This window comes from Zophobas morio, unplaced genomic scaffold, assembly GCF_036711695.1.
Source record: "Zophobas morio isolate AGI-343-1 ecotype UQ-CSIRO unplaced genomic scaffold, CSIRO_AGI_Zmor_V1 ptg000006l, whole genome shotgun sequence".
Classification (NCBI taxonomy): Eukaryota; Metazoa; Arthropoda; class Insecta; order Coleoptera; family Tenebrionidae; genus Zophobas; species Zophobas morio.
Window position 1 is genome coordinate 3,529,060 of NW_026972111.1, and position 23,885 is coordinate 3,552,944.

Below are 23,885 nucleotides of genomic sequence, written 5' to 3' on the forward strand. Positions count from 1 at the left end.
TTCTTGATCGGTATAATAATAATTAATTAATTTTGATATCTTCTTTATTTGGCTGACAGTACACGATTCTTCCGGCATCATTCCTTCTGGAGTTAGGGAAACTACTCCAAGACTTTACACAGTGATGGACCTTCCTATTCGTGACAGTATTGATTAAATAAAAATTAAAACACAAAAAATTGGGCGACACAATTTAAGGAAAAATATAAAAAGTAAAAAAGGACTCTGCAAATAATTTTTTATTTTTTTTAATCTCTTAACTTGATCACTAAGTCAAATTTAAAAACTAGAACTTATCAACACAAATATGCATTTAGATATAATTTATTTTTAATAATAATAACAATAACAACGTTACTTTCCCAGTTCCAGAAAAACCTAAAATTATATTATCTACCTACAAAGAAATGCTTCCAAATCTAGTTAATAACGTAAAGCGATTCTACTTAATTATTATTAAGATGAATAAGGTCATTAAGAAACCACATAAAAAGTAAAGGTGGTGAACTGGATCCCGGGATTACGCCAAAACGAGGACAAATAATTTTTGACATGAAATTGCAATATTTGGCTGAAAGTTTTCGAAAGTCCAAATCACTGCAATTTATGCATTGAAATAAAATTTTGTAAAACTGCATCTAATTTTTTTTTACCTTGAATATTTTTAGGTTAAATCTTACAAATAATAGAATTTCAAAAAAAAAATCGAGAAATGAAACAATGTACTTCTCTGCAAAAACAAAATAATGCAGTGCTAACTGGACTAAACCCAACAACAGATACAAAGACCACTTGTGCAATAAAGATCCTTTGCTCACAAAATTTACGTACTTTTGCTTAACTGCAAATCTTCATAATCGATTATTTCCGCCAATAAAAAATATGTGTTTATTTGTCCAGATTAACAATTATAATGCGGTCATAAAAGAGAGCTTTGTTTTACACAGCTCGACCACAATCATACCACAATTAGGTATCAAAAAATTAGAAATAAGTATTAAGATGGTCTGGCGATTTAATGTTATCACTGTGTGCAGTAATTAAAATATTGCGTTTGGTCCGGTTGTTTCTGAAACTCCCTATAAAAGATTGACTCTAATCTGGGGTAGTTATCAGTTCGAGTTTTAACATCGTGTGAAGATGAAGTCCATAGTGATCTTGATAATCCTTACATTCGTACCAGGTAATATACAGAAGTTTCATTTTTAGGTGTTTAATAATATATGGAATATTTTAGGGCTGCATTCACGGTTTCTAATCCGACCACAACCTATATCAGACGAGTTTCAAGAAATCAGACCTCTTCCCATAACCAGCCATCCCGACCTGGAACCTGTCCCAGCTGACTGGGGGCCAAAACCGCTTCCACTTCCAGAACTTGCACAGGAAAAAGAATCTCCCACCACTCCCAGTACCAGATGAAAAGAATCAGTTGTACCCATTGTACCCAGAATCGAATCTCCAAAACTTGAAGTAGATTCCGTCACAGTGGTACCAGGAGTGAAAACTTTACCGCTTCCAGTGTAAAACGGGTACCAATTCCCGAACTTGAATCGCCAGGAAACTAAGGTGTCCTATTGCAGTCTTACCAAACAAACCTGTCCCAATACCACTACTCGTGATATTCCCTAGGTTGAACCTATACCTGTACCATACCCAACCTCAAACCAGAAATAGTGCGTGATTACAATAGTGAACGGACTCGATTATAATATAAATGTGTAGTTAATTTAGTGTGAAAACTACTTAGTAGATTTAAAAAAATATATCGTATTTTTATAAACCATACTGTATGTTTTTTCCGTCAAATTCCTACTTCGTTGTGTCTTAGTGGTATATTAAATATTTAGGTCATTATAAATTCAAATTGGGTTCATTCTTATATGAAGATGTCAATATTTCCAACAGAAATCAAAATTTCAAAAATAAGTCGTTGTAACACTTGCAAAAAAGGACATTTCCAGATTTCAATAATCGCTGTTTATTACATTGTATTCGAGCGCTGATAACATCACGAAATAAGATTTAAACTAGCGATAATATAAATGATAAAGTTTTTATAATCTGAAGTTTCCCCAATTAAATAAAATAAGAGACAATTATTGCCAGTTCCAATTTCCGGTGATCAATCTCGTTTCTAATTTGGGCAATTTGTTGATTACAATAGTGAACTTATCTAAAGAAATATTAAAGATCAGATTGAGATGCTACAAATTTTATGTAATCTTCACTATACATACTTTATTAGCATATTTCCAACAGAAATCAAAAGTTCAGAAAATATCGTCACTTTGGAGCCGGTATTCAATGCTGAGCTCTGTGTTAATGTAGTTAAAAAAACAAACTGAGAGTTAATAAATTTAAGAAATCTAAGATTTAATTCTGATTTTTTTTTTAGATTACACTAATATTTACAATAGCAATTATCTAGAAAAAACCACTGCATTAACCAATTTTATGAAATCCTTCCTCTAGTGACATTTTTACTTCTATATATGTATGGATATACAGGGCACTGTTTTCGCTTTAAGCTGATTAAGGAGTATACACGTTTTCACATTTTAGTGGCAAAGGATATGTTGAAAAAAAGTAAGATGAGGAGAGACATTACCTATGCAAGATACTGACGATCACAATTCTCGGTGTGAAATAAAAAAAAAAATCAAGAACATCCATAGCGCAGAAAATCAGCACCATAAAAGTGAAAGTGACGAAATTGGAGTTCTTTTATACTAACATATTATTCCCTAATTTGACTTATCTCTAAAACTATTTATCAGTGTCATGTGTATTGGCAGTAATAAAAGACTAAAAAAATCGTAAACTTTATTAAAATAATCAAAATGAAAAAAAAATTAAATAAGAATTATTTTAAATCAATATATACTTCGATAAATTTTTGAAAGAAATATACAGTAGTATAAAGTCCCGGAACGATATATAGTTAAATGTGGCGACTTGATTACAATATTTTTCCGTTTTTGTGGCTTTTAGTTTGAGACACAAGGTCGCCTACTTTTTTTTTAATGGAACACCCAGATTGGTTTGACATTTTCTAGGGCAGAATAAAAAACTAATTTCAGAAGTGATCAACATATTTATTTCTACTTAAACAAAAAAGAGAGAAAAAAAAAGTCTGTCTGTCAAACCGAGAGCGATAAAAAGAGGAAAAATGTTGGAATCAAGTCACCATGTTCAACTATATATCCAAGGCAAATTTAAGAAAAAAAAACTTTTAAAACAGACTATATTTTTCTCAAACTTTCGCAGAAGCTTCTTTGTATTTTAATGTGATGCCAGTAGTGATTAGTGAACAAACTAGGCGAGAACTTATTTGTAAACTACTAGACATAAAAAGAAACCCAAAAAACAAAAATCATGATTATAGAAAAATACAAAAAAAAATAATCTAACAAAATATTACGAAATAAGTAAAAACACATGATTTGCAATAATTTTTTTGTGATTATTAATAGTGACAAAAGCAAATTAAGCTTCCTGTTATTTTCAAAACATTAACTACAACGTCTACTGTCTAAAAACAACGAAATAAAGTAATAAAATTAATCTTTTTGTAATACAAAAGTAGTCTCGAAAATATCCGAATAAACATAATAAAAAAAGGTGCGTACTACATGATTGCACAATTTTTAATTTCTACGAATTTTTAAAATAGAAAACTGACGCCTTTATATAGATAAAGCAAAAAAACGACAACATGACTCAATTTTTCAACATATACCAGATAATTTGAAAATGCGTACGTCCAAATTGTCAAAAATTCATAATTTTCCCAAAAATCAGACTTGTCAAACAACCCCTAAAAAATTATTTCGACATTAAACATTAAGTTGTTAACATGTAGATCACAGTTTCCGCAACAAAGATGACTATCAGATATTATAATCAGATTATTTGTTCAATGCCTCCACTAAAATTCCAAAAAGTAATAAAAATATTTTTATAGTTGTAGCCGCATGTATAACGAAATAAAATTAGTTTTATTTTTATTAGATCAATTAACACCTGACTGCAGACTTACATTTTATCGATCTAATCCACAATTACAATATATTACTTTATTAGCGTTTAATATAAACTTTAGTATATAAACCACATCTTTGACTACAATGGACATTACAACTGTTGTTTGCATCTTACCCTCAAGATGAAAGCAATAGTAGTTTTTGCCATAGCGCTGGCGTTAGTACCAGGTAAGAAATCTAATTTTTAAATTATTTACAATTGTTACAAATATTATTGTTCAACAGGATTGCATTCACGATCAGTGGTACAGCTACCAGCCCCCATCGCCCCTGCAATCAAACCCCTCCCCATAATTATTCCTGAAGAAGCTCAACCCGTTCCCATCGTACCAGGGGTAAAACCCGTACCAATCCCAGAAATCGAGACGCCCGGACTTGAAGTCGATCCTGTACCGATTGTTCCAGGAGTAAAACCTGTACCAATCCCAGAAATCGAAACACCCGGACTCGAAGTCGATCCCGTCCCAATTGTGCCAGGAGTAAAACCTGTACCAATCCCTGGAATCGAAACTCCCGGGCTTGAAGTCGATCCCGTCCCAATTGTACCTGGAGTGAAACCTGTACCAATCCCTGGAATCGAGACCCCTGGACTCGAAGTCGATCCTGTTCCAATTGTGCCAGGAGTCAAACCAGTACCACTACCAGAAATCGAAACCCCCGGACTCGAAGTTGATCCAGTACCAATTGTGCCAGGAGTAAAACCTGTACCAATCCCCGAAATCGATGTACCAATAATCGAAGTCAATCCCGTCCCTATTGTACCCGGTGTTAAACCTGTACCACTCCCTGAAATCGAAACTCCCGGACTTGAAGTCGACCCTGTACCAATCGTGCCCGGAGTAAAACCTGTACCACTACCAGAAATCGAAACACCCGGACTTGAAGTTGATCCAGTACCAATCGTGCCAGGAGTCAAACCAGTACCACTACCAGAAATCGAAACTCCCGGACTTGAAGTCGACCCTGTACCAATTGTGCCCGGAGTAAAGCCTGTACCACTACCAGAAATCGAAACACCCGAAATTGGAGTTGACCCAATCCCAATTGTCCCAGGAGTCAAACCATGGCCAGTACCAGAAATCGAAACCCCCGAAATTGGAGTTGACCCAATCCCAATCGTACCAGGAGTCAAACCATGGCCAGTACCAGAAATCGAAACCCCCGAAATTGGAGTTGACCCAATCCCAATTGTACCAGGAGTCAAACCATGGCCAGTGCCAGAAATCGAAACCCCCGAAATTGGAGTTGACCCAATCCCAATTGTGCCAGGAGTCAAACCATGGCCAGTACCAGAAATCGAAACCCCCGAAATTGGAGTTGACCCAATCCCAATTGTGCCAGGAGTCAAACCATGGCCAGTACCAGAAATCGAAACCCCCGAAATTGGAGTTGACCCAATCCCAATTGTGCCAGGAGTCAAACCATGGCCAGTACCAGAAATCGAAACTCCCGAAATTGGAGTTGACCCAATCCCAATTGTGCCAGGAGTCAAACCATGGCCAGTACCAGAAATCGAAACACCCGAAATTGGAGTTGATCCCGTCCCAATTGTGCCAGGAGTAAAACCTGTACCACTCCCAGAAATCGAAACTCCAGAAATTGGAGTCGATCCAGTACCAATTGTGCCCGGAGTAAAACCTGTGCCACTACCAGAAATCGAAACTCCCGGACTTGAAGTTGACCCAGTACCAGTTGTACCTGGTGTAAAACCTCTTCCACTTCCAATTGAAAAACCAGAAGTACCAATCGTCCCAGGTGTCAAACCCGTGCCACTCCCAGAAATTGAAAGCCCAGGACTCGAAGTTGACCCAGTACCAATCGTTCCCGGTGTAAAACCCGTACCACTTCCAGAAATTGAAACCCCAGGACTCGAAGTTGACCCAGTACCAATCGTTCCAGGCGTAAAACCCGTACCACTTCCAGGAATTGAAACCCCAGGACTCGAAGTTGACCCAATCCCAATTATCCCAGGTGCCAAACCTTTGCCTGAAGACATCCATGAAGTTCCAATTGTCCCCGGACTGAAACCTCTTCCAATTGAAATTATCCCTGGTGTTGAGACTCCTGAAGTCCCAATTGTTCCCGGAGTTAAACCCGTACCACTTCCAGAAATTGAAAGCCCAGGACTCGAAGTTGATCCAGTACCAATCGTCCCAGGAGTGAAACCCGTACCACTTCCAGAAATCGAAACACCCGGACTTGAAGTTGATCCAGTACCAATTATTCCAGGAGTGAAACCCGTACCACTTCCAGAAATCGAAACACCCGGACTTGAAGTTGACCCCGTTCCAATCGTCCCAGGAGTAAAACCCGTACCACTTCCAGAAATCGAAACCCCCGGACTTGAAGTTGATCCAGTACCAATTATTCCAGGAGTAAAACCTCTGCCACTTCCAGTTCCAGAACAACCTGAGGACTGCGCTTACTTGGCCGATCTGATTGGAAAACTGATCATCTTCTAAATGAAGATAGTGTTTACTTTTTTGTAACATATTGTTATTTCTGTTAGTCTTTTTTTTGTAGATGTTCATATGTAGTGGTAGAAATACATAGTTTTGCATGCCATTTGAGTCTTTTCTTGCTTTATTAAATGAAAAAAAAAACAGATATATTTCAAGCTAAATACGACTTCCCATAAAAGTTCGTTTGGAATTCATATGGTAACATGTAAAAAAAATACATAAAAATATGCCAATTATTACTAAAAAATGTCACTTTAGTTGTTTTGTTTTTCAGATAATTTCAGAATTATATAATTTCTGTGAAAAATAAAATTTCTAAATCATTTAAAGCTATGAATTTTCTTTTATAGAAATTAAGAAAATTAAGAAAATAGAACACATTTCCCTATTTCCAAAATAATTAATACTTCTAACGCACACTTTCGAACCTCTGCTATAACTTACATTTTTAACAACGTTAACCGAGACACAAAAATGGCTCTTATAAACATCGAGAGCAACTAAGGTCAAAAAAAAATACAGGAATATTTGTTTTTGATTCAAAAATGCAAAAAATGTGTACAATTATTTAAAGTTTAACACATAATCGAAACAACAAATAACAAATTTGCACAATTGTGTTTGATTTTTTTTTTAATTATTTGTTATTTTTAGTACAACTGTGTGAACCAAGTATTTATTTCTTTATATACCAACAAAAATTGATAAAACGGCAAAAGTTGGCATTTGCGACTACAGTAGAGAAAAACAGAATTGTAGAAAAAATGTTCCAATTAATACTTAACTCAAGTTTTGCAAAAAAAATTAAATACATAAATCTATAAGGACGAGGTACTTTCAGTTATTACACACTTTTACATATTGCACGTTTTATTCCCATTCCTTTTACATAATATGTTCTCCCATAACTTTCAAAATTTAAGCGAATTTTTAGAAACTAAAAAAAGTTTGAAGTCAAAACATACAAAAACATTTTACAAAACACGATGTTAAGACAAAAGCCAAATACACTCTTTTGTGCTATTTTTTTATACAGTATATCTCCCAATTGAGTGTAGAAGAGAAAAAAATGGTTGTGATTTAATATCAGTTTAACTACTTAAACAACAAAAATCCTCTTTATACTCCAACCGAGAACACGCTGTATATTCCTTTCAAACAAAATTACTCGTAAAACACTACTTTAGTGAGTCCGTGGAGCATTACATATTGTTACGATGTATGGGTGATTAAAATTGGCGTGAGTAAAACTCAATTACACAACTAATTATTGCAGCGATTACGTACAAAATAACTTTGCAACTTAAATTCATTTGCTCACTCGACTTCTTGACTGAATAATCATTCCCGAAAGTGACTTCTATTTAAAACCTTCTATTTCGGCGATCGAGCTCTTTCTCGAATTGGGTATTTGCGACTTCCGCTTTCAGGCTTTTCGAGCGCCGCTTCGAGACTTTTTCTGGGCCCGTCGCGACATCCGCTTGCATCCGTATTTCGCAACAATCTTTTACAGCGGGAAAATCGATGATTGAATCAAACTTTAAATATCACTTATCAATAAATTGTGTAAAAGAAGTCAACCACCTAAATCGGCACACCAGAGCACAAATAAAAATACGTTGTCGGTATTTCACTATTGAACGCATTATAAAACAATTTTAAAGCAATACAAAAATTATTTTATGTTTATTAGATCTCTTATTTACTCATGCCTCCAGACATACCCCTTATCACTCTAATCTATAATTAAAATACGACTTTATTAGCGTTTAATATAAATTTTCGTATATATAATATCTTTACACAAACGCTGCATCAGTGCTTGCAACAACTTCTCATCGAAATGAAAGCAATAGTAGTTTTAACTATTGCGCTGGCGCTAGTTCCAGGTAAGAAAAATGTCACAATTTCTATTGTATTGGCCGCTTTGGGTTCTACATCAAAAGAATCGAACAATTTATAATACATATCTCTCTAGGACTACATTCGTGGTCAGTGGCGCGCCTGTGGACTTTTCCAGTTGCACCAGATCTAGAAGACATTGAACCCGTTCCAGTTCTACCAGGGATAAAACCAATACCACTGCCAGAGATCGAAACTCCAGAAGTAGAAGTTGGTCCCGTACCAATCGTACCTGGAGTGAAACCCGTACCAATCCCAGGAATCGAAACACCTGGGCTTGAAGTTGACCCCGTCCCAATTGTGCCCGGTGTTAAACCTGTGCCACTGCCAGAAATCGAAACTCCCGGACTTGAAGTCGATCCTGTTCCAATTGTGCCCGGTGTTAAACCCGTACCACTACCAGAAATCGAAACTCCCGGACTGGAAGTTGATCCTGTGCCAATTGTACCAGGAGTAAAGCCTGTGCCACTACCAGAAATCGAAACACCCGGACTTGAAGTCGATCCCGTACCAATTGTGCCCGGTGTTAAACCTGTACCACTACCAGAAATCGAAACACCCGGTCTTGAGGTCGATCCCGTCCCAATTGTGCCCGGTGTTAAACCCGTACCACTACCAGAAATCGAAACACCCGGATTGGAAGTTGATCCTGTGCCAATTGTACCAGGAGTAAAGCCTGTACCACTACCAGAAATCGAAACACCCGGTCTTGAAGTCGACCCCGTCCCAATTGTACCCGGTATTAAACCTGTACCACTACCAGAAATCGAAACACCCGGTCTTGAAGTCGATCCTGTCCCAATTGTACCTGGTGTCAAACCCCTCCCACTACCAATCGAAAAACCAGAACTCGAAGTCGACCCAGTGCCGATTATCCCAGGTGTTAAACCCATTCCACTTCCAGAAATCGAAACACCTTCCTTGGAAGTAGATCCCATTCCTATTATTCCAGGTGCCAAACCCTTGCCGGAAGAAATCGAAGAAGTTCCTATTGTTCCCGGAGTGAAACCTCTCCCCATTGAAGTAGTTCCAGGTGTACCCGAAGAAGAACCCGTACCTATCATCCCCGGAATTAAACCAATACCACTTCCCGAAATCTCAACCCCAGAACTTGAAGTCGACCCTGTACCAATTGAACCAGGAGTGAAGCCCGTACCAATCCCCGGAATAGAAACACCAGAGCTTGAAATTGATCCGGTCCCAATCATCCCAGGTGTGAAACCCCTTCCTCTACCTATCGAAACACCAGAATTTGAAGTAGACCCCGTACCAATTGAACCAGGAGTAAAACCCGTACCAATCCCCGGAATAGAAACCCCAGAGCTTGAAGTTGATCCCGTTCCAATCATCCCAGGTGTGAAACCCCTTCCTCTACCTATCGAAACACCAGAATTTGAAGTCGATCCTGTACCAATTGAACCAGGAGTGAAACCCGTACCAATTCCCGGAATAGAAACACCAGAGCTTGAAGTTGACCCCGTTCCAATCATCCCAGGTGTGAAACCCCTTCCTCTCCCTATCGAAACACCAGAATTTGAAGTTGACCCCGTACCAATTGAACCAGGAGTGAAGCCCGTACCAATACCCGGAATAGAAACACCAGAGCTTGAAATTGATCCCGTTCCAATCATTCCAGGGCTCAAACCATGGCCAAAACCAGAAGTAGAAACTCCAGAACTTGAAGTAGATCCTGTACCAATTGTTCCAGGAGTGAAACCATGGCCAAAACCAGAAATAGAAACCCCAGAACTTGAAGTAGACCCTGTACCAATTGTTCCAGGAGTGAAACCAGTACCAACTCCAGAAGAATGTAGTTATTTGGCTGATCTGGTTGCAAAACTTATTATCCGATAAAATTTACAGTGTGATTATGTTGTAGTTTTCATCGATTAGCATATAAATAAAAACTTTGCATTCCAAATATTTCTTCCTTTTCCTATACATTTTTGGTGAAAAAGAAACGAAGCTTGAACACAGAACTAATAAAATAAAACCCAAAACACATTCGAGTTCACTTTAATTATTGAACTTAGCTGATAAAGGTGCAATTTTTGTATACATTTCTCTGATATTTTCTTTTTTGCGACTTAAGAGAAAAATGTCGGTTGGAAAAATGTAAAATAAAATAATTTTTTTATACTCTCTCAACATATAATCTGAGAGAGTAATCAGTTCGCCAGTTATGCAGTGCTGCATCATCTTGTTGGAAATACATCATTTGCCCTATACTCAGTGACATAAAAACTGATCTTACAAATTAACCCCCGATTAAAAATTGAAGTAAATAAATTTAAAATCATGAAATTTTGGTGCTTTCGAAATTCGTTGAATCTAAGATTTGGATAGTTTCCGTATATCATTTTTGTATTAAAAATAATAAAATTTCACTTAAACTTAATTTGCTGTTACAATTTTTTTACTTCCTGAACGTAAGCTAAGGAAGTATTGTAATCGAGTCCATTGGACGACTGACGACTCTATGTTGTCTTGACGTTTCATAACCCCACATGTACGAAAAAATAGGTCCCCGTTTCCGTCTGTCTGTCTGTCGTATGTCTGAATTTTTATTAGATAGATAATCTTCAAAACTACCTAATCAATTGTTGTCAAGTTTTATATATTATTTGTAGATGGTAAAACGCTATCCAACATTTGGCTGCTCATTCCACAAACAACGGAATGACGTCATCTCAAAATTTAAAAAATGACGTACTCTTCCATTAGTGGTTTATTTACCTTAAGTATCGAGATCTTTAGAAAAAAAATCAAAATCGTAGATTCCTGAATTTTTAGAATTTTTGATTTTCGGCTTTTAGTTTTCTTGATTTTTCAACTTTTGATGTCTCAATTTTTGTACATTTCAATTTTGGGATATTCCGGTGTTTTTATTCTTCAATTGTTCGATTTTTCTATTTCAAAAATTGCTAAATTGAAAAATTCCAAAACTAAAATAATGAAAAATTGGCAAATCGAAAGGCCGAAAAGTTGAAAAAGCTAAACAGTGAAAAATTTAAAAACTGAGAAGTCGAAAAATTGAGAAATCGAAAACTTGAAAAAAACGAGAAATTAAAAAATCGGAAAGTTGAAAAATTTTAAAAATCGAAAACCAAAATGTCGAAGAAATTGAAAACCGATAAATTTAAGATTTAAAAAAATGAAAAATTGAAGAACCCACAAAATCAAAAATTATGAAATTCAAAAAATTGAAAATTGGAAACAACAAAGAATTAAAAATTTGGAAAATTGAAAAATCGAAAAATCGGGATATCGAGAAATCTTGCATTTAAAAAAATTAAAATTGAAAATTTTCGAAAAATTGAAAACTCGAGAAGACGGAACATCAAACAATCGAAAAATAGAAAAATTTAAAAATCTGAAATTTAACAACCGAAAAATTTAGAAATCGAAAAGCCGAAAAGTAAAAAAATAAAAAACCGAGAAATCTAAAAAATTCAATATTTAAAAAATCGAAAAATTGAAGAATTAAAAAACTATAAAATTATGAAAAATTCGCAAATCAAAAGATGAAAAATCGGTACTTCGAAAATTGGAAAACAGAAAAATCGAAAATCCAAAAAGTCGAAAAAACTAGACATTGAAAAATTTCAAAACTGAAACGAACCATCAAAAGATCGAGAAATTGTAATTCGAGAAGTCGAGAAGTCCAAAATTTGAGAAAACGAGAAAACTAAAAATCGGAAAGTCGAAAAATTTTTAAAATCGAAAAACGAAAATGTGGAAAAAATTGAAAAATCGATAAATGTAAAATTTAAAAATTTAAAAATTGAAGAATTCACAAACTGAACAATAAAAAACTAAAAATTCGAAAACTTGGAAAATAGAAACATCAAAGAACTGAAAATTTGAAAAACTGAAAAATCGAGAAATCAGGAAATCAAAAAATCGTAGACTTAAAAAAATTAAAATTTAAAATTTTCGAAAAATTAATGAATCGAAAAATTGAAAAATCGAGACGACGGGACATCAAGGAATCGAAAAATAGAAAATTAAAAAAATAAAAAAACGAGAAATCGAACAAATTCAATATTTAAAAAATCGAAAAATTTAAAAAGTGAAAAACTGAAGAATCGAAAAACTATAAAATTAAGAAAATTGAAAAAATGACGAAAAATTGAAAAATCGGTATCTACTTCGAAAAATTGGAAAACTGAAAAATCGAAAAAGTTGAAAAACTAAACACTGAAAAATTTCAATACTGACACATCGAGAAACGAACCATCAAAAGATCGAGAAATTGTAATTCGAAAAGTCGAGAAGTCCAAAATTTGAGAAAACGAGAAAACTAAAAATCGGAAAGTCGAAAAATTTTTTAAATCGAAAAACGAAAATGTGGAAAAAATTGAAAAATCGAAAAATATAAAATTTAAAAAATTGAAAATTCACAAATTGAATAATGAAAAACTAAAAAATTCGAAAAATTGGAAAATAAAAACATCAAAGAACTAAAAATTTGAAAAACTGAAAAATCGAGAAATCGGGATATCAAAAAATCGTAGATTTAACAAAAATTGATTTTTAAAATTTTCGAAAAATTAATAAATTAAAAAATCGAGAAGACGGAACATCAAAGAATCGAAAAATCTAAAATTTAAAAATCAAAAAGCCGAAAGTAAAAAAAGTAAAAAAATACCGAGAAATCGAACAAATTCAATATTTAAAAAACGAAAATTAAAAAAAACGAAAAATTGAAGAATCGAAAAACTATAAAATTTTTAAATCGAAATGCCGAAAAGTAAAAAAATAAGAGAAATCGAACAAATTCAACATTCAAAAAATCGAAAATTTGAAAAAGCGGAAAATTGAAGAATCGAACAACTATAAAATTCAGAATTTGAAACATTCCAAAACTAAAATAATGAGAAATTCGCAAATCGAAAAACTGAAAAGTCGGAACATCGAAAGATTGGAAAACCGAAAAGTCGAAAAAACCAAACATTAAAAAATTTAAAAACTGAAATATAAACATCGGAAAGTTGAAAAATTTTAAAAAGACCAAAATATCGAAAAAATTGAAAAATCGATAAATGTAAAATTTTAAAATTGAATAATCCATAAACTGAAATATCTAAAAAAAAAATTCACAAAACTGAAAAATCTTAAATTAAAAAAAAAATAAAATTTTAAATTTTCGATAAATTAATGAATTGAAAAATCGAGAAGACGGAACATCAAAGAATCAAAAATAGAAAAATTTAAAAATCTAAAATTTAAAAACCGAAAAATTTTTTAATCGAAATGCCGAAAAGTAAAAAAATAATAGAAACCGAACAAATTCAATAATTAAAAAATCGAAACATTGAGAAAGCGGAAAATTGAAGAATCGAACAACCATCACACTGAAATTTTGAAAAATTCCAAAACTAAAATAATAAAAAATTCGCAAATCGAAAAATTGAAAAATCGGAACTTCAAAAAACTGGAAAACCGAAAAGTCGAAAAAACTAAACATTAAAAAATTTTAAAACTGAAATATAAACATCGGAAAGTTGAAACATGTTTAAAAAACCAAAATACCGAAAAAATTGAAAAACTGATAAATGTAAAATTTAAAAATTGAATAATCTATAAATTGAAAAATCTAAAAATAAAAAATTTGCAAAAACTGAAAAATCTTAAACTTAAAAAAATTAAATTTAAAATCTTTGAAAAATTAATGAATTGAAAAATCGAGAAGACGGAACATCTGAGAATCAAAAATAGAAAAATTTAAAAATCTAAAATTTAAAAAAAGAAAAATTTTTAAATCGAAATGCCGAAAAGTAAAAAAAATAAGAGAAATCGAACAAATTCAACATTTAAAAACCGAAAATTCCAAAACTAAAATAATGAAAAATTCGTAAATCGAAAAACTGAAAAATCGGAACTTCGAAAAATGGGAAAATCGAGAAGTCGAAAAAACCAAACATTAAAAAATTTAAAAACTGAAATATAAACGGCGGAAAGTTGAAAAATTTGAAAAAACCAAAATACGGAAAAAATTTAAAAATGAATAAATGTAAAATTTAAAACTTGAATAATCCATAAACCCGAAAAGTAAAAAAAAATAAAGAAATGAGAAATCGAACAAATTCAATATTTAAAAAATCGAAAAATTGAAAAAGCGGAAAATTGAAGTATCGAAAAAGGAACTTGGAAGAATTGGAAAATCGAAAAATCGAAAAGCCGAAAAATCTAAATATTGAAAAATTTAAAAACTGAACCATCAAGAAACGAACTATCAAAAGATGGAGAAATCGAAATATTGAAAAATCCAGAAACTAAAATTCGCAAAATCGAATTAGAGAATCAAAAAATTGAAACATGAAAAACCTGAAAAATTGAAGAATTGAAAAACTGAAAAGTCGAAATTTTGAGAAATCGTCAAAATTTGAAAAATTGGAGTATCGAAACATTGAAGAATCGAAAAATTGAAAAATCGTAAAAGTATCGGACAATTGAGAAATAGAAAATTTTGAAGAATCAACAAATTGAAGAATTGAAAAACTGAGACTTCTGCTCCAAGTATGCTCGTTGTGCTTAAATTGAAGAAATTCGTAGCAACATTTTGTATTAAATATCTTTATGAAATACATGTTTATGTAAATAGTCTTTATTATTTTTGTAAAAACCACTGTGTTTGTCTCTTAAAGTTAAGCCTAGAAATTGTAGATGTTTTGCGACTAATAGCTGCGAATCGTTGGCTATCAATATTCGATCACTGACAACAATACACCATTTTCTAATTTTCAAAAACTTGATAAACTTCTCAATTTTTCGCAACATTGCACAACAGATTCCGAAAACCGAACTAGCGCGTAATTCCCCATTGCGACACCAGTGCCAAAAGCCCAATCACCATAAACACATAATCATAAACGTTATCGATCAACAAAAAACCTGATCGTTATCGGCGCTAATCCCTCGGAAGCCGCGGTTTAATTACTCCATTACTCCCGCATTATCGCCGCTTCGTCCCTCCCATTTCGGAGAACTCTCCCGTTTTCGATTTTCCGGCGTCCGCCGCCCCAGATTTATATTCGTTTACATTGTGGAAAAGTGTCAAAACGCGTTTAGACGTCGTCCCGTCCCGTTTTATGCGGCGAATAAAATTCAAATCGCGTCACGCGACATTCGTCCGTACGGCGGGCGGCGTAGCGCGCCGCCCCCGCCGCCCCCACAGTCGGCGACCTCTATCGCCGTCCGTATTAGTTAAATGGGGTGGTAACTGCCGTGATCTTTCGTATCGTAAAATACTGCCGTTTTTGGACATCCGGCAGGATTATTTTATACACTGGAACAATTTAAAACACTTCTGGCAGTCTTAAAGGCCGCATTTACGCCCCGGAGTACGGAAAATTGCCGCGTACGTATGGGGAAGTGGAAGACAGGAAGACGTATCGAGTTTTATTCGATAGGGGATTTCGAGATCTGGTAATAAATGTTTTTGTTATGGTGATCGGAACGTTTCGGGTTTATGGAGGAATAAAATTTTTATGCCGGCTGTTTGGATGATGGGATTAGCGGGGAATTTCGTGACGGTGTTTGATGATAATGAGGATTTTGCGAGGTTCTAATGTGGGTTTAATTGGAATCGGAGTGTCACGATTCGCATTTATGTACAGATGGTGGATTTATTTTTACTTTTTAGAGCCTTCAGAGCAAGATTTTTGTGGTAGCGCCTAGAATATCGAAAAGTAGGTCCTCCATTTTCGCCTGTCTGTCGTTTGTCCTCTTAACAGTCGAATTAATTAATTTACCTGGGATTTTCAACTTTATGGGTGTAGATTTTTAGAAAAAAATTAAAATTATTCAAACATTCGTCCCTACTAACATTTATGAATTATATTTTTAATAAATGGTCGAAAGTTAGTTCGACAGAACTTCCCTCGTCCTCGAAATATTAAAATAAATATTATGAGTATAATTGATTTTGCGAAAATTTAGTCGAATAATCGAAAAATGGGAAAATTGACAAATTCAGAAAACAAAAAATTTAAAAAATGGAGAAATTGAAAAACCGAATAATCTAATTCCGAAGAATTGAAAATAGAAAGATAGAGCAATCGAAACATCAATAAATCGAAAAATGAAAATGTCGAAAAATCAAAAAATCCAGAAACTGCTGTTCCCGAAATTTAAATGGTGAAAAATTGAAAAATAGAAACTTGAAAAATGGAGAAACTTAAAAAAATTTAAAGATTAAGATATCAAAAAATTGAAAATAGAGAAACCGAGCATCAAAAAAATCGAACAATTGACAAATTGAAAAATTGAAAAGTCGGAAAGTCGGGAAATCTAAAAACCGAGAAATCAAAAATCAAAATCTGACAAAAATAAAAATTGGAAAATCGTCAAATTCAGAAAACAAAAAATTTTAAAAATCGGAAAATCAATCAATTTGGAAATCAAAAAACCGAAAAATCGAAATCCGAAGTGTTGAAAATCAAACGATTGAGCAATCGAAACATCAAAAAATCGAAAAAGAAAATGTCGGAAAATCAAAAAATCCGGAAACTCAAAATTGACATGTCGAAATATTGAGAAATTGAAACTTGAAAAATCGAGAAATCTAAAAATCGAAAAGTGAAAAAATTTTTTAAATCGAAAATCTGAGAGGTGAAGAAATCGAAACAGTAAAAATTCGTAAAATCGTACATTGAAAAATCAGAAAACTGAAAAATTCAAATTTAAAATTTCGAAAATTTGAAATATCCATGAACTAAAAATGTAAAAATCGAGAAATCGAGAAATCGAGAAATCTAAAAACCTAAAATTTAAAAAATTTGAAGATTAGGATATCAAAAAATTGAAAATAGAGAAATCGAGCTCAAAAAATCGAAAAATTGAAAAATTTAAAAATCGGAAAGTCGTGAAATCTAAAAACCGAGAAATCGAAAATCAAAATCTGACAAAAATAAAAATTGGAAAATCGTCAAATTCAGAAAACAAAAAATTTTAAAAATCGGAAAATCAATCAATTTGGAAATCAAAAAACCGAAAAATCGAAATCCGAAGTGTTGAAAATCAAAAGATCGAGCAATCGAAACATCAAAAAATCGAAAAAGAAAATGTCGGAAAATCAAACAATCCAGAAACTCAAAATTCACATGTTGAAAAATTGAGAAATTGAAAGTTGAAAAATCGAGGAATCTAAAAATCGAAAAGAGAACAAATTTTTTAAATCGAAAAACTGAGAGGTGAAGAAATCGAAACATTAAAAATTCGTAAAATCATAAATTGAAAAATCAAAAAACTGAAAAATCCAAATTTAAAATTTCGACAATTTGGAATATCGATGAACTAAACATGGAAAAATCGAAAAATCGAGAAATCTAGAAACCTAAAATTTCAAAAATTTGAAAATTAGGAATCAAAAAATTGAAAATAGAGAAATCGAGCTTCAAAAAATCGAAAAATTGAAAAATTTAAAAATCGGAAAGTCGTGAAATCTAAAAACCGAGAAATCGAAAATCAAAATCTGAAAATTGAAAAATTGGAAAAACGACAAATTCAGAAAAGAAAAAATTTTAAAAATCGAAAAATCAAACAATTTAAAAATTGAAAAAGAAAATGTCGGAAAATCAAAAAATCCAGGAACTCAAATCCTAAATTGAAAAATCAAAAAATTGAAAAATCCAAATTTAAACTTACGAAAATTTTGAATATCGAAGAACTAAAAATCGAGAAATCGAGAAATTAAAAATCTAAAATTTAAAAAATTTAAAGACTAACATATCAACAAATCGAAAAATTGAAGAATCGAAAAATCGGAATGTGGGAAAATCTAAAAACCCTGAAATCGAAAATCCAAAATCTGAAAAATTGGAAAATCGACAAATTTAGAAAACAAAAATTTGTTTAAATGGAAAAATCAATCACTTTAAAATCGAAAAATTGAAAAACCAAAAAATCGAAATCCGAAGAGTTGAAAATCGAAAGATCAAAAAATCGAAAAAGAAAATGTCGGAAAATCAAAAAATCCAGAAACCCATAACTGACAGTTTGAAAATTTGAGAAGTTGAAACTTGAAAATTCGAGAAATCTAAAAATCGAAGTGGAAAGATTTTAAAAATCGAAAAACTGATAAGTGAAGAAATCGATACATTTAAAATCGGTAAAATCGTAAATTGAAAAATCAAAAAACTAAAAAACCCAAATTTAAAATTTCGAAAATTTAGAATACCGAAGAACTAAAAAATAGAAAAATCGAGAAGTCTAAAAATCTAAAAGCGGAAAAAAATTTAAAATTGAAAAACCGAGATGGGAAAAAATTGAAACATCTAATGTTTAAAAAATTTTAAAATCACGACATCAAAAATTGAAAATCGAGAAATCGAGTATCAAAAAATCGAAAAATTAAAAAATTGGAAAGTCGGGAAATCTAAAAACCGAGAAATCGTAAATCAAAACCTAAAAAATTGAAAAATTGAAAAATCGACAAATTCAGAAAACAAAAAATTTTATAAATCGAAAAACCAAATAATTTGAAAATCGAAAAATTGAAAAACCAAAAATCGAAATCTGAAGAGTTGAAAATTGAAAGATCGAGCAATCGAAACATCAAAAAATCGAAATAGAAAATGGAAAATCAAAAAATCCAGAAACCCAAAATTGACATGTTGAAAATTTGAGGAGTTAAAACTTGAAAATTCGAGAAATCAAAAATCGAAGAGTGGAAAAATTTTAAAAATCGAAAAACTGGGAAGTGAAGAAATCGAAACATAAAAAATTGGTAAAATCGTAAATTGAAAAATCAAACACCTAAAAATTCCAAATTTAAAATTTCGAAAATTTAGAATATCGAAGAACTCAAAAATGGAAAAATCGAGAAATCTAAAAATCGAAACGTGAAAAAATTTTAAAAATGGAAAAACAGAAGTTAAGAAATTGAAACATCAAAAATTGGTAAAATCGTAAATTGAAAAATCCAAATTTAAAATTTCGAAAATTTAGAATACCGAACAACTAAAAAATGGAAAAATCGAGAAATTTAAAAATCTACTATTTAAAAACTTTAAAAATCAAGATATCAAAACATTCAAAATCGAGAAATCGAAACCCGAAGAGTTGAAAATCGAAAGATCAAAAAGTCGAAAAAAAAAATATTATGTTGAACAATTGAGAAATTGAAACTTGAAAAAAATCGAGAAATCTAAAAATCGAAAAGTGGAAAAATTTTAAAAATCGAATAACTGAGATGTAAAGAAATCTAAATATAAAAAATTCGTAAAATTGTAAACTGAAAAATCAAAAAACTTAAAAATTCAAATTAAAAATTTCGAAAATTTGAAATATCGAAGGACTAAAAAATGGAAAAATCGAGAAATCTCAAAATCTAAAATTTAAAAGATTTAAAAATCAAGCTATCAAAAAATTGAAAATCGAGAAATCGAGCATCAAAAAATTGAAAAATCGAAAAACTGAAAAATCGAAATCTCGAAAAGTTGGAAAATCGAATAGCTGAGAACTCGAAAAGCTATAAAATTAAGAAATCGAAATAGAAATGCCACAGAAAAATCGGAAAGTTAAAAACTGCCAAATTTTAAATTAAAAAAAAAAGATAAATCGAACAATTGAAAAATTGAAAAATCGACAAAATTGAACAATAAAAAAATCGAAACATCGAATCTCGATAAATCGAAAAATCGGAAGCTTCAAAAACCTAAAAATCTAAAACTGAGAAGTCGAAAAATCGGAAGTTCGGGAAATAGAAACATCAAAACACTGAAAATTCGAATATTTAAAAATTCGAAAAATGAAAAATAGAAATGTATAGAAGGACTGATAAATCGAGAAATCGAGAAATCTAAGAATCTAAAATCAAAAAAATTTAAAGTTTAAGATATCAAAAAATTGAAAATATTGAAAACTAGCATCAAAAAAACGAAGAATTGAAGAATTGAAAAATCGGAAAGTCGGGAAGTCAAAAAACCGTGAAATCGAAAATCCAAAATCATGAAAAATAGAAAAATTGGAAAATCGAAGAAAACAAAAATTTTTTTAAATCGAAAAATCAATCACTTTAAAAATCGAAAAATTGAAAAACCGAAAAATCGAAATCCGAAGAGTTGAAAATCGAAAGATCAAAAAATCGAAAAAAAACGTGGCAATATCAAAAAATCCAGAAATCCAAAATTGACATGTTGAAAAATTTAGAAACTGAAACTTGAAAAATCGAGAAATTTAAAAATCGAAAAGTGGAAAAATTTTAAAAAGCGAAAAACTGAGATGTGAAAAAATCGAAATATTAAAAATTCGTAAAATTGTAAATTGAAAAATCAAAAAACTGAAATGACGAAACATTGAGAAATCGGGAAATTGAAAAATCGAAACCTCGAAAAGTTGGAAAATGGAAAAGCTGAAAACTCGAAAGATTAAAAAATTGAGAAATCGAAATAGAAATCGGAAACACAGCACAGAAAAATCAAAAAGTTAAAAATTGACAAATTTTAAATTAAAAAAAAAGACAAATCGAACAATTGAAACATTGAAAAATCGAAAAATCGACAAAATTGAACAATCAAAAAATCGAAACATCGAATTTCGATAAATCGAAAAATCGAGAGTTTTAAAAATCTAAAACTAAGAAGGCGAAACACCGAAAATTCGGGAAATACAAACATCAAAACACTGAAAATTCGAAAATTTAAAAACTCGGAAAATGACAAATAGAAATATATAGAATAACTGAAAAATCGAAAAATCAGGAAATGAGAAATCGAAAAATGTAAACTTTTAAAAACGGAAAAATTAAAATAACGGAAAATTAAAAATAGAGAAATCGGATTATCCAAAAAATCAAAAAATTAGAGAATCTAAATATTAAATAAATAGAAGAATTGAAAAATTGATAAATACCGGAACTAAAACATCGAAAAATTAAAAAATCGAAACATGGAAAAGTTGAGAAATCGAGAAATGGGAAAATAAAAAAAAAATCGGTTTATCGAGAAATTGTGAAATCAAAAAATTTTAAATTTTGGGGGGTCAAAAATTGAAAAATTGAAAAATCAAAAACATGAAAAATCGAAAAATGGAAGAATTCAAAAAGTGGAAAATACATATAAACATCGAAAAATCGAGAAATCGACAAATGGGAAAATCAAAAATTGATTAATCGAGAAATTGAGACACCGAAAAATCGATAATTTAGCAACGTCAAAATTGAGAAATCGAAAAACCAAAAAAATTGAAAAATGTTTTAATCCGATCTAAATTATAGCATCTCATTTACAATGTTAAAGGAATCCTCAGTAAATAAAGATTATTATTATTATACATAAATTGTTGTTCAGGAGCGTAGACAGTTTAATAAATTGGGATTGCGATGTGTTTTTAAAATTTGTCCGAATAAAGTGCAGACGGCGTTGCCTAAGAAAATCCTTAATAATAATACAAGTTTGTCAAGGTCATAGGGCGTGTCCACTAGAAGGCGCAACCTGTATTGGAGGGGGAATTGTGTGCGCCAATCAAATATAGAAGTTCTCTACCTCATTTACTGTTACAAAAAAGTAAATAATTTAGTGAAGAAAGTAAACATTCAAAATGTACAAATGACTAATAAATAAAATTTCGTCGCGACGTGTGAATTTTTGCCAGTTTCAAAACAAACACCATTCAGCATCGCTCGTCTTATTTGTTTAAAATTTCCCTGTGTGAACTAGCCATGTATCAAGCGCTAAACTGGCAAGAAAATTCTCAAAGGGCGTTTCCTCCAGGACGTATATATTCCGGATTAAGTACATCCGAAGTCGAGTCGACGGTGATTTATTTCCCGATTGTAAATAACGTTAAACAATATAGGGATTTAGGGGTGCTCCCATTAAGGATTGCGGTCGAGGCAGCGCAGAGAGATCTCGAATGAAAAGGAGATAGCTAGACGACTGTATCAACTATCTGTTTAACGACCTAAATAAAAGAGTTTCGGACGGCTAAATGGAATCTGCCGCTTATCCTGGCGCACACACGCCGCTCCTCCTGCTCCATTACGGCTCGACTTCCGTTTCTCTAACATCTTTAGGATGTTCTTAGCTTTGTTCCGAGCTTATTGTCGACGGCGGCGGCTATTTCCACTACAGCTACTTAATTGCGTGTTTGTTCTAAAATGGACACTTGGAAGGAAGAGGAGCGGAATGAGTTCTGAAATGACGAGGAACGTAATATGACGAGGGCGGAAACTGTATGCTGATTAAATGGTTATTAAGTTACTAGTATACGCGTTTAATTTGGAATTCGTACCAATATGAAAATTGAAAAATTTGAAAAATTATAAACTTTTGTAAAAAATATTAAACATAGTAATCTAAGTTTGACGACCATCAGCTTTTAAATGACGTTAACCATCAGAGACCAAAATGTATTGGAATGATGCAAAAACTGATGTGATCCTAATTTATGGCGAATCTAGAAAACGCTTCCTTTACCGCTCGGCTTTATGCAGAAAGTTCTCCAGTTAGAACGTCATAAGCGGATACGATTTTCAAGACTTTAAATTATCGCCATTTTTATGAATTGTTTCCTTTTCGAATGAATCAAGATATTCAAATAATGGTGGCGTTTACAAGCATAACTGTGACAAAAAAACGAGAAACAAGAGCCAAGAAAAAATGTTATTATAAAAAACGACAAAAAATGTGAAAAAAGAAACGACGAGAAGAGGAGAAAAGAAAAATACGACAAAAAAAAGCTGTAAAAATTACAAAAATTGACAAAACATGACAAGAAAGCAACAGAAAGGGGAACAAAAGACGCGACAAAAAAAAAGAGTCAAAAAATATAAAAAGCGACAAAAAAGGCGAAAAGTATTAAAAACCCAAAAACAACAGATCTATTAACATATTAAAAAACAAACTCTAAACTTGCCTTATTATGAATTGTTTTTATAGTTTCATTTAATAGTTTATTGGTTTAATTTACTGTATTTGACTTGTGTAAAACTGTATTTGTAAGTTTTTAACCCCAATAAAGTACTAATTGGTTGATTGATTGAAACATATTTGGTTTGTAATGCGAGATCAAAGAAAACAGTGGGAACAAAAAGAGAAAACAATTCATTTTCGGAAAAAGTGAGGACAATAGCAAACAATAAAAAGACAATAAAAACGAACGACGAAAAATGGAGATACAAAAATGCGACTAAAAAGGTTACAAAAAAAAAACAAAAATGTCAAAAAAGCAGCAGAAGGGGAGTCAAAAAAGCCTACAAAAAGCATTAAAAAAATATAAAAAGCGCCAACAATGGCAAAAAATATTAAAAAATCCCAAAGCAACAGATGGAAGCAAAAAGTGGGAAAAAACAAAGAAAAAAGAGGCCACATTCGAGAAAAAGGCCACATTCCGAAAAAAGTGGGGAAAAGGGGAGAAAAAATAGAAGAGAAAGAAAGCAATAACAAAGATGATAAAAAAACAATGAAAAAAGGAGTCAAAAAAAAAAAGATAAAAGAAAAGACGACTATTATTGAATATGAAAATTATT

General features: G+C 32.0%; 2 protein-coding genes and 1 long non-coding RNA gene across 3 annotated transcripts in view; 2 read left to right on the forward strand and 1 right to left on the reverse strand.

Annotated features, from left to right (window-relative positions):
* Positions 1-23,885, reverse strand: part of LOC135123350 (chromosome transmission fidelity protein 18 homolog) — a 156,427-nt gene that overhangs the window by 95,718 nt on the left and 36,824 nt on the right. The gene's annotated exons all lie outside the window — the stretch shown is intronic.
* On the forward strand, positions 962-1,786 carry LOC135122993 (uncharacterized). Its single transcript, XR_010279510.1, has 2 exons — positions 962-1,183; positions 1,238-1,786. It is a non-coding gene; the product is annotated as an uncharacterized LOC135122993 (long non-coding RNA).
* LOC135123348 (uncharacterized) lies at positions 4,106-10,331 on the forward strand. The gene is made up of 3 exons (XM_064047908.1): positions 4,106-4,214; positions 4,272-6,373; positions 8,699-10,331. Exons 1-3 carry the CDS (start codon positions 4,169-4,171, stop codon positions 10,262-10,264), a joined length of 3,714 nt encoding a protein of 1,237 aa, XP_063903978.1. The 5' UTR covers positions 4,106-4,168; the 3' UTR covers positions 10,265-10,331.

What these genes read in the sequence shown, in the direction of transcription:
- LOC135123348 (XM_064047908.1), top strand. Translation starts at nt 4,169, where the DNA reads ATGAAAGCAATAGTAGTTTTTGCCATAGCGCTGGCGTTAGTACCAG. An exon ending in AGCGCTGGCGTTAGTACCAG is followed by an intron (nt 4,215 to 4,271) that starts GTAAGAAATCTA and finishes ATTGTTCAACAG; the next exon opens with GATTGCATTCACGATCAGTG. An exon ending in AACCCGTACCACTTCCAGAA is followed by an intron (nt 6,374 to 8,698) that starts ATCGAAACCCCC and finishes CTTGAAGTTGAC; the next exon opens with CCCGTCCCAATTGTGCCCGG.